Raw genomic sequence first — 11,642 nt, forward strand, 5'->3', positions numbered from 1 at the left:
AAACCTGGCAAACTGCTCCCTGCAACTGAAGAAAAAAAGGGATTTCTAATCAGAAGAATGCAGGTTGGTTTTCTATACAGATCAAATCCTCTGCTCTTCCTTTTGACCAAACAGAGTGAGGGCGGGATTAGAAAAATTCACTACTGCCATTCTGAGCCAGACCTCAGGATTTTTTAGCTACCCATCTAAGGTTCCAGGAGAGGAGTTTCAGCGTATGCATCTATAATAAGAGTAAGTGGCAGACACAGTCATAGATCATATTTAAAACTAGAAGAGAACGGACAGGTCAACTAGTCCAAACCTCTCAATTTAGAGATAAAGAGAGATTCGGAGAAATTACATGAATTGGGCATGATCATTCAACTTGTAAAAGCGAGAGCCGTTATTCATCCCCTCCCCCCCCCCCCAGCTTTTCTCTGATTTCCAGACACAGAGTTCTTTCAACTACACCACATAGCCCCAGGAATGGGTGAGTAGAGTTAGGGAAAAAACGGGTGACAGTAAGTTATCTAGCCTGCAATTTCAAATCCTGGAGGATTTCTGCAAAGGCTACATGAGCCCTCAATCATTCAGTCAGTCAACAAACATTTAAGTGTGCAGAGTAGTATCCCCAGGTGCTGAGGTGGACAAAAAATTTAGGTAAGACAATCCCTTTCCTCATGGACCTCCTCGTCTAGAAGACAATTTTCTTTCTGCCCACCTCTATCTCCATTTCTTCCTATTGACCAGCTAGACATCTCCCTATTGATCTTTTAGTCGTAACCTAAATGGTTCATCTGTTGATTTTAAACATAGTGCCCAGCACTAAGTAGGTGTTTAATAAATATTTCCTGAATGAAAGAAGAATGAACTAATTTTTAGTTGAAGCGAAATCACCTTACTTTTCTCTAGCTGCCTAGATCAGGCTACCTTATGTGATAGTGATGAAAAAATCAGGCACTGGGCTCAAAAACAAAACAAAAAGAAAAATCTCAAGCCACAGGGTCATTGTTTCCTCTTTATTTGTGTATATAACTATGAACCACATCTTATGTTAAAGATAGATTTTTTTTCTGATATACATTTTCATCTCATTTACCACAATTACACCACACACACATTTGAACAGCTCCACAATCTGATAGGTTGCACAGAATGGGGTGAATTTTGTTTCCTGAAATCCAACAAGTTGCAGTTTATGTTCACCCCCCCCTCCCCAAAGAAAAGAATGAAACGTAAAAGAAACAAATTTCAGTTTGTGTTTTCAGCTGAAAGCAAAATGTCCCCGGAAATGGGAAGCTTGCTGGAGATGGGGAAAAGTGGAAGATTCTGGGCATATTTGTTGATTGGGAATTCCCTTCCATCCCGCATCCCCAGTCAAAGCTCAGAGTCCCTGGCCAATTTCTCCCTCCCTGGGTGCCCCTACAATGATGTGCTGCGTGTCCTAGAACAGTCTACAATGTGCAAAATGCGCTTGGGATGGACCCACCCACACTGCTCTGGGATCGGGGCCGGGGTAGGGGGAGGAAGGGACTCACAGACGGGCTAGCCTGGGCCTTGTCCATTGCATAGAGTTCCCGTGATCCAGTGCTGGAGCTAATCCCAGGAAAGAGGTTTTAGTGGAAAGAAATTCCCTCAAACATTGACAAGCGTTTCCCTGCACTCTGATGCCTCGCCCCAACCTGACCCCCAGCTTTATTTTTAAATAAATAGATGAACCCAAATTAAAATAATATAAAGGCTTTGATTTGGGATTATTCTATTTCCCTCCAGAATACTAAAAACAAGAAAATAGATGTTTAAATTTAAAGCTTAGATCGAAAAACTAAACCAAAAGTCAAGGGCTATGGAAGGGGAGAGGGGGAGAGGGAGGAGTGAATGGGATAAGAGCTTGACCAATAGCGACAAGCCCAAAAGCCTAGACGTGTCGAGGTAGACCCTGCCCTACCCCAAAGGGACCGGACTGAATCGGGAGGGTCACAGAGATGCAAACACCTGAACTGGGCGAAGCTTGGAGAGGGTGGGATGGGGCTGATTCGATAAGGGTGTGGGGTCTGGACTGGGTGCGGCCATCTTTGAACCACTCACCCTAGCCACCCAATCCCAAGTCTGGAAGGGCTTGGATAGGAAGGGATGCAGAGATGGAACCTGGGGGACCAGGCAGAATGGGATTGGATTGGGCTGGATAGAATGGAACTAGGCAGAGAGCAGCGAAGGAACCCGTGGGACCAGAGCGAGAAGGTTGGGAGCAGTGCAGGTGTTCATGGGAGAGGGGGAGTTGCCAAGAGAACTCCCGCCAGCCCACCAGCCTTTCCGCCGCTGCCCCAGGGTTTAGTCTTCTGAATTGGTTCGGTAAGCCTCGATGAGCCCCTCCAGGGAGTGCACAAACCCGGACACGCTGCAGATGCCGCCAATGAGGAAAATGGCCGCGTCGAAGAAGACGTGGTGCCAGAGTAACTTCCGCCAGAGCAGCTTGAGATGGAAGAGGCTGGGCAGCAGGAAGCAGAGGCCGGCACCGGTCAAGCTCCCAGTGAGGCCCATGAGCAGCGCAAAATGCGGCACGTAAATGGCCATGAGCAGCGTGAACACCACCAGCGCGCAGCGCAGTGTCAGCCCCCAGGGCTTCAGCCGTCCGTCGCCCCCATAGCAGTTGGGAAGGAAGGTGCGGCTACCTTCCTGGAAGAGGGACTTCTCCAGCACTTCCACAGCAGCAAAGAATGGCAGCGGGTAGGATAGCAGCGCCTTGGCCACCAGGAAGATGTTGACCACAGCACGAATGGTGGATGGCAGGTTGTCGGTGATGACCTCTTTAGTCTCGTCGGCCCAGGTCAGATAGGCCACAAGAGCAAAGAGGCCCTTGAGCACGCAGGCCGCGATGTGTGTCCAGTTCATCATGCAGTGGAACTCCTTCGGCTTCTGCATATTGCCTTCCAAAGATGGGAGGAAGATCTGTGAGGTGTAGCTAAAGACGATGATGCCTATAGAGATGGGGAACTTCTTCACGTCTATGTAAAACTTGACCTTCTCCCAAGCCCAGTCCCGGGCCCTAGACAGGCAGTAGGCAATGACTAGGATGTTGATAACGAAGTGGGCCAAGGTGCAGAGCAAGCTGAATTTGGAGACGGCTTTTAGATTTTTCAAAAAGGCGCAGGGCAGTAACGCCGCAGTGGCGATGATAGACCAGGACTTCTGAGAGACTGGCAAGCTGGGAAAGCTGTTGTACATCAGATTGCCACTGACCACTACATAGAGGATGCACGTCATGACCAACTCGATAATCTGAGCCACATTGACTATCCTCCCTCCCAGTTTGGGGAACCTGGGAGAGCAGCAGGCGTTAGCAATGTCCACGTAGGAGTCCCTCACCCGGACTATCTCCCCGTCTTCATTTTCCTCGTAGAGGCACGCGATGAGGATTTTGCCAGTGTAGCAGCAAACCACAGCGGCGAAAATAATTAAAAACAGTCCTAAATATCCTCCGTGCAGAATCGCATAGGGTAGGCCGAGGACAAACATTCCCTACAAGAGACAAAACGGAAACGAAATGGCTCCGTGGGCCTGAGCTCAGCTTTGGCTCGTGAGGGGAGGGGAGGGGAGAGGGAGATGGGGAAGGAGAAGAAGGGTGTGTGTGTGTGTGTGTGTGTGTGTGTGTCTAGCACAGTAGAACTACATCAGAGCCTTAACGCCCTAGCTCGCTTCTGCCCAGAGGAGTTCTAGCCTCGGGGCTTCGGAAATAGCGGGATTTGGAAAAGAAAAAAAACGAAATCGAGGGTAACTAAGGTTATTGAGTTTTGCCCTTCTCACAGTGCGTCCCCTACTCCTCCCTCGCTCCAACAACTAGCCTTGTCCTCAACCCCAAATTCAAAGCCTTTTTTCTTCCCACTAGGGAAGGAAGCGCTAAAGTGAGCCTCAGCAGAAACCGCCTCCGGCTTGGGGCTGCGCGACCTCTTGGCGCGAAGTGGGCAGCCAAGCCTGTCAGAAAGGTTTGGTGAAGACTGATTCTCTACATGACCGCCAACCTCAGCGAACCGGGGGAAAAGCGGACTGGCTAATCTATAGCGAGGCCTCTCCGTAGGGGGAGGTCCTCTGTACAGGGAAGTGCGCCAACAGCGCTCAGTTGCAGGGACCGAGACCGACTCGCTCCTCTTGGGTCCAGTGGCCCTGGCTTTGCCAGGACGCAAGTTCCACTTTCAACTGGTAACTGAAAAAGCCTTCACGAAGACATTCATTAAAAGGCCGGACAGCACCTCCCTCCTATCTTCCACTCTGGGAGAATTAGTCCCTGTTACCATACCAGGGAGAAGGGCAGGACGGAGAATACCAGAACAGAACCAAGTAGGGTAAGGGAGGCCTCGGTCTCTTGGGGCAGGCTGTTGGAAAGCTCCCTGCCCCGCCCCTTCTCTGAGCCCCCGCCTCTCTTCACTAGGCCCCCAGCCCGCCCCTAAAGGCCCAGGACTCCGAATTCGCATCCTAGACCCTTAGAGGGGACTTGCCCTTCTCTAGCTCTGTGTTGATATTTAATCTCTTTGCCGTTCTCCTCTGCTTAGTTTTCCGTCGGAACCGGGATTTACACTGAAAGAAAAGAGGAATCGAGGCTGGTATGAGATTGCGTGTGTGCGGAATCTGTCTGTCCTTGGTCAGATTTGTCTCTCCTAGAAATCTGTCTGTCACACACACACACACACACACACACACACACACACACACACACACCCCTATGTCGGTCGTGGGATATCTGTCCCACAGGGTTTCTGTCTGTAGGCCAGGATCCCTGTCTGACAATGCGTGTTAAGGTCCGTTTGTGATTTTGTTTGGCTCTTTTGTGCTGCCCGGGTCTCTATTGCTCTTTGAGCTCTGCGTGGGGGAAGCGGAGGCAACCAGCGGGTGGGGAGTAGGTTGCGGACAGGGGAGATTGAAAAGAGCTCCTAGGTCAGATATTTCTCTTGCAGTTTTGACCTGAAAGTGGATCCATTCCAGAACCCCTTGTTTTCTACCTCTCCTTTCTGTCTCTCTCAGCTTTCTTCCATATCTTTTTCTTTCCTTTCGCCTCTCTGTCCGTCTCTCCCTCCTAGGTTCCATCTCTGAGTCTTGCTCATTCTGTCTCTATATCTGCCTGTCCAGCGTCCTACGTCTCTCTTTGTCTCTGCCTCTTTCTGGATTTCTCTAGATCTGTCTCTGTCTTTCTTTTCATGTATGTCTCTGTCTCTGTGCCTTTTACCTCTGAAATATCTGCGTCTTTCTCTCTCAGACTCTGTGGACCTCCGTCTGTCATTTTGTCTCTATACTTGTCCGTGTATGTGTCACAGCCTCTGTGAGGCTCTGCCTCATTTTGTTTGCCCCCTCCCCGTTCCCTTATGTCAAAACTTCTGTATATATTTAACTCCCTTTCTCACGGTCTCTGTTTCTATATCTATCTCCTGTCTCTGTCTCTGCTTCCTCCTCTGCTCTGGTTTCTCTCTGTGTATGTATGTCCCTCCGCCCAGGTAGTAAGTGCTTGGCTTCCTCAGCCACCGCCGCAGTGTCCCTGGAGGGGAGGAGGGTGGCGCTTACCTGGATGGCGTTGGTCACATTCCACCCTGCTTCCCAGGCAGTGATCTTGGGCTTGTCCTGGCCACCCCCGAATTCAGAGCACATGCCCTGCTCTTTGGAACCCGAGGGTGGCAGGGGCCCGGAGCCGTCCCTCTGGTAGTGGAAGTCACCTTCGACGGGCGGCTCAGCGCCCTCTTCACTGGGCTCGGATTTGAGGATGTCCATCTGCAGTCCCTGCCGATGCTCCAGGTCCAGATCGTCGCAATGGGCGAAGCCCACAGCCTCCTCGTCAGTGGCCGCCTGGAAGCCCATCCTGGCGAACATGCCACTCACCTTGGCCTGGGACTTGTTGGACACAGAGGTGGCCACATTGGACAGTTTGCTGCGAATCAAGGTGGCCATGGCTGAAACTTGGGCCCGACCCACTCCACGGACAGCTAAGGAGGCTGGAGGTCACCCGGGCAGCCTCCGGGCGCAGGCTGTGTAAGGGCTTTAGCGATGGCTGGTGAAACCGCTATCTCCACTTTCCCCCCACGTTCTTCCTTCTCCACCCGCTGGCACCCTGGATCATGACCTCTCTCTGCGCTTGGAGATCAGGAGGTGGTGGGTCTGGGGGCCAGGCCTGGGCGGGCGGACTGGTAGAGACTGGAGGGAGGCGGCGCCGTCAGCAGCGGCGGTGCTAGTGCACTGCAGAGAAGCCGAAGGGGCGCGGGAGGGGATGGGGGAGCACGAACAGCAGCGTCAGATCTCCAACGCCAGCCTGGCGCGGCGCACTCCGGGTCCGCGGCCCAATGCGATCATCTGTCAAACGGGAGGGGAAAAAAAATCCAACGGAGGCGGGAGCGGGGAGAGGGGAGTAGGAGGGAGAAGGAGAGAAGAAGGAGGGGGAGGGAGAAGGAGAGAAGAAGGAGAAAAAGGAAAGGGAGTGAAAAGAGAGAAGAGGAGAGAAAAGGAGACAAGAGGAGAAGAGTCGGAAGAAGGAGGGAGGGAGATAGGGTAATGTGGAATAGAAGATAGGAGGAAAGAAGAAAAGGAGATGGGAGAAAAGGAGGAGACGAAAGGTGGGGAAGAAGAGAGGAGGAGACTAGAGGAGAGAAGGAGGGGGGTGGAGCGGAGGGAAGAGAAAGTGCTGCATTTCTGGGGGAGGTTCTTCAGTGCCTTAGCCGAGCCCTTAGCCCTTCCTACCATCGACAGACCCCAGAATGGTGACGGGTTTGAGTATTTTGGTTCATCACAAGTCTCTAATGCTCTGATTTCTGATTAGCCCCTGAACCAAGTCGGGAAGCTTTGGAGCTTCGGAGTGGCTTCAAAGAAGTACGAAAGAAATCGAGCCTGAAAGATCCAAGAGGAAAAGAAACGTCCAGCACTCTTCAATGTTCTCTCTTCTGTTTCTCTGTTTCCCTCTGTCTTAATCACAAACATACACAGAGAGATACACACTTGGGTGCACACACGGGAAAGTGCACAGTTCCTTGCCTCAATCTCTGTCAGAAGTCTGGGTTATTTATTTCATTGAGGGAAAGGGGGCCTGGGATGTCTCTAGGACTGAAGGATCAGGATGTATGTGGGTGGGGTTTCTGTCAGAGGTCTCTGTCAAGTGAGAATAATGGTCCAGGTCTCAGGCCTAGAAGCCTCTCTCACCTTTGGACTGAGGGTTTAAAGAGAGATCTATTTTTGGAAGCAGCAGTGAAGACTGGAGGTTGGGGATACCCCCCTCCCCAATACCCAACTCGGACACGCTCCCAGCCCGGAGGTAGCACAGACGCAGGATCCCAAATCCCCTTCCTGCTCCGAATGTGCCTACTTCGTATCTCCCCTATTTGCTTGTTTATCTGTGCGTCTCCACTTGAATCCGTGTGTGTCTGTCTGGGCTAGTCTGTGTCAGTGCAATCAGCAAGGAGTCCCGGGATGAGGGACTCAGGGGAACAGACCAAGAGAGGAGTCAAGGAGAACTCTAGAGGGAGGAGTCCCAGCAGAAGCCTCTAGAGGCTGACAGAGCAGACTGGAGGGATTCCGCATAAAAGTACTCTAGGGAAGACCGCCCAGCTCGAGGTGTGCCCAGTCTCGGAAACTGTTCTTACAGCCGCAAAGAGCAGTTAGGGAAGCAGGTATTCAGACAACAACACGACAATTCAGACGTAAACCATTTTCTCCAAAACATCTGGATCTTTCAGGCAAAATGTTTTCTGATCTCTTGCCGAGGGGAAGAGGGAGGCATGTTACGGTGTCCAAGATGAACACATTAAGTCAACTCTCTGCTTTCACTTACATGTATAGATAGGCCCCCTACAACCAGAAACTGAGGGGACAGGATTATTTAGAACCAATTGAATTAGAATTCAGTAAAGCAAAGGCTATATTGGACCTGTCTGACCTACTGCAAGGATCATAACCTCTCTATGTCACAGTAGGCCTGAGTTGAGCGTCTGAGCCCAGAGTTTGGCAAAAGAGGCAGACTAGGGGCTAGGAGAGGGAAGTTGAGGGCATATGTGTCTTCGAGAGATTATGCACGTGTTCCCGTGAGGCTGTACATGTCTGTATCACTGTGTGTGCCCTATCTGTGAGTGCCTGTGTTCCAGTGTCTGATGTGGAAGTATATTTGTAGGCATTTATGAGTCTCTGTATGTATGCATGTGTTTGTGACAGTGTGTGCAAGTAGATTCTGGGAGAGTGCATTTATCTGAGTATGTGTGCTAGCTTCTCTGCATGAATGTATTGTGTTCATGGCGGGTCGTGGTGGTGTACAGGAGCCAGTTTACCTCCCCAAATCCCAATGACCCAAAAGCCTTATCCCTAAACAGAACAAAACCCAACCATCCCAGCCAGCCTTTGTCCCTACCCTGCCAAAACCGAGATTATTCACTGGGGGGTGTGGTGTGATACTGTGTTGCTCCCTAGGGACCAGTTTCTCTTTGGGAATTCCTCCCACACTCTTTACCAGATCTTCGTGGAAAGGGGCCCAGCCAGAGTGGAAAGAGGCTAGAGGGCTCTCCTTTTCCCCCAGGCGCAAAAAGAATTAGCTGTAGTCAGTGGGCAAAGAGGTCACGGACACAACTAGAACACCTGGAGCACTCTCAGCTCAGGACAGAGAGCCTTAAGGAAGACAGCCTCTCCTCCATTCAAGACTCACTCACATAATGACCCAGGTTCACAGTCCCTACGCACACAAACCACTGAGAGAGACCATACACAGAAAGATTCATAGAAATCCACTGTAGACACACGCTGAAATCCCTCCACATAGACACCTCCCTATCCCATTCATCCCTCTCATAGAGACCCCTGTCTCATCACTTCCAGTCCTCCAATAGAAACCCTGGCACAGACTTCCAAAAGAAATCCTTAGAGACAATTCACAAATATCCTCCTATACAGCGACCCACCCTGCAAGAAACCCAAAAGATACCTGATGTCTCTTAACTTTCTTAATAATGTTCTCTCAGAATACTAGGTTGGCTTGGATCCCTTTCTTATGGGAGCTTTCCCCCTTTAACATATTCCTGGATGGTGTTTATCTCCAACAAATGATTTGCATGTGTTTGTGGATTCATTAGTGTATGGATTTAACTGAATTCCACATGCTCCTACCTCTCCTCTTATGCTTCCTCTAATGGTTTCCTTCTTCCTGCACCTGTCTCTCTCTCTCACCTCACCCATCTGGACTCTGAAGCTGAACAAGAGAAGGGGAGAACAGAAGTGGAAGATATGTGTATATGGGGAGGGAGGATCCTTCATTCATTCATTCAACAAACATTTATTAAGCAAATTAAGTATGTGCACCTCCTCATGCTTGGCACTGCAGGAAATAGAGATGATTAAGCAATTGTCCGTGTTCTCCAGGATCTTACAATTGTGTCAAAAGACATTTGGAATCCAATTCTCTCCGTGTAGGTGTGCACGCACGTGTCAATATGAAAGTGAGAATGTCAGCACAAATGAGTGCCGCTGCTCAGAGTGAGAGTGAGTAGGTCACTGCGTGTGAGTTGTACGTGTGAAGGTGTTTTTGTGAGTGAGAATGTTAATGAAAACAATAGAAAAAAGAGAATGGGAGGAGAGAACAAAGGAAAAAAGAAAATGGAACGTGGGACGAATAAAAAAGGGAAGAGTGAGAAGAGGTGAGACTTTCGCAAGTCTATCCCTTGCCCAAATGCTACGATCCCCCAAGTAGCTGTGCAAGGCTGTCTAGACACAGAACGGGAAGCGGTGGACTCCACGCCCAGGGTACCTATCAAGCTCTACTCTCTAGGTCAGGATGGGGTCTCCCAGCAGAAACTGAATGACCGCTTGTCCAGGATGTTGGCTATGGGAAGCTATGGATTGGATATTGTGGTGGGGTCCCTCATGGCTCTGAGATTTTAAGATTTCAGGGTCCACCCTGAGTCCACACAAGGCTTACTGAGCAAGGGGGTCAAGGTCTACGGGATAGAGAAGCATGGGTAAGACCGTGTGGACCTCTGGCTTATTACCGCAGAGACTCAGGGGCAGAGGCGAGTCAACGAGGCCGCGGAGCAGGAGCTGGGGGCTAGGGGAGTGGCGCGGCAAGGAGAACAACAGTGTTATGCGAGAGACACCTGCTCTTTGTCCAGATTAAATATTCACCTTTCCTGCTTTTGCACTATGACCAGAGTCTGTTAGCAATCCTGCACCAACTACACAAACTAACCATTTCTCCCCTCCTTTAAACCTCGCCTCCTCCCGGGCATTTAGTCCCCAGCATAAGGACAAATCTGGCCCCGAAGGTCACCTTCTGTTGACAAATGGCACACGGAGGGTTAATTGTTAATAGAGGGGAGCAACCTATTTAAATGGAATGAATAGGGTTAAAGAGGCTGAGCTTATCTCCGGCTCACAGAGCCCTCTCAGGCTGGCTGAGCTCCGGAATTAACAGCCTGGAAAAAGCGAACATCAGGACCATCATCGAGGGGCAGAGAGAGCATGATGACGGGGCGTCCTGGCAAAGCCCCCAGGGAATCTCCTGGAGACTCCATCTTCTGAGCAGCGGAGGACGACAGCTCCCCTCAGGCAGGTGGGGCGATGGGGGAGGAGAGAGCCTTCCATCTGGGGAATGTAAAGAGTCCTCTGGGATGGTGGGGAGTTGAGAAGGGGGTTGGGAGGGTTGGGGGCGGTGACAGACTTCCCTGCCTGCGGGGATTTGTGCCAGCTCAGAACCAAGCGGAGAAAGGCTGTTTCTGTTTGAACCCTAAGATGTTTCGGGCTTCTCAACCAGCAAAGAAGATCAGCAGGCGAGATGATTGCACAGAAGAGAGTGGTTAAGAGGGCAAATATTATTGTCATTAATAAGAATTCACATTCCTTTGGTGCTTGTAAGGTTGACAAAGCACTTCCCTCTCATGAACCCTGTGAGGTAGGTGGTTCAACTTTAGGGCTCAGTTGTAGAGCCACCTCTTACATGCCCGCTAAGGGAAGTGCCTCCCCATCTTCTAGTAGTTACTTAATGAGTATCAAGTTTACCTTATCCACGAATGTGTTGTAGCCCTGTCCTCCCAGGATAATGGGAGCTCCTTGAAGGCAGGCACTGTTTCACTTCTCTGTTTATATTGCTATCATCTAGCACAATGCCTGGCGTATGGCATGAAATTAATCAATACTCGTTGATCAGTGGAGATTCTGGAGATGTAAGCATTATTTTCTTTCCATTTTATAGAGGTGGAAACCAAGGCTCATGGAGGGTAACTCGCTTGCCCGCAAATACACAGGTAGGAAGTGTCGGAGTTAGGATTTGAACCCAGGTCTCCTAACTCTAATTTCATTGCTCTTTTCGCTACAATTGGGGGCACACAGAAAGGTTAGTTTCTTAGGAATGTAGAGGTATCTTTTGCCTCAGGCAAATCACTTGGTTTATCTACATAATTCATTCTCAGTCATTGAAAGTGCTCATTCAGTATTTTGGAGACACTCTACTCCTCCGTGGCCAGGGGATGGTGGAGTAGATTCTTGAACTGGGAGAAAGGTTGGACCAGATGTGACCTCGGAGGTCCCTGCCAGCTATGAGATTTGGAGATACATTTGAGCCATACTGGTACTACGGAGACCTCTTTGCAAACCCTAAGGGGCTCTAGAAATAGAAATGATTATGCACTTGTTCTGGGAGATTCTTTCGGCTGTTAAAGGAA

At 50.2% G+C, this 11,642-nt stretch overlaps 1 protein-coding gene across 1 annotated transcript; it reads right to left on the reverse strand.

The window, feature by feature from the left end:
* Positions 1 to 1,883: 1,883 nt before the first annotated feature.
* Positions 1,884 to 5,910, reverse strand: SLC32A1 (solute carrier family 32 member 1). Its single transcript, XM_036751221.1, has 2 exons — positions 5,530 to 5,910; positions 1,884 to 3,498 (listed from the first exon to the last, which is right to left on the reverse strand). The coding sequence occupies exons 1-2, from the start codon at positions 5,908 to 5,910 to the stop codon at positions 2,311 to 2,313; spliced, it is 1,569 nt and encodes a 522-aa protein (XP_036607116.1). The 3' UTR covers positions 1,884 to 2,310.
* Positions 5,911 to 11,642: the final 5,732 nt, after the last annotated feature.

The sequence above is a fragment of the Trichosurus vulpecula genome, chromosome 3 (genome assembly GCF_011100635.1).
Source record: "Trichosurus vulpecula isolate mTriVul1 chromosome 3, mTriVul1.pri, whole genome shotgun sequence".
NCBI classification, from domain to species: domain Eukaryota; kingdom Metazoa; phylum Chordata; class Mammalia; order Diprotodontia; family Phalangeridae; genus Trichosurus; species Trichosurus vulpecula.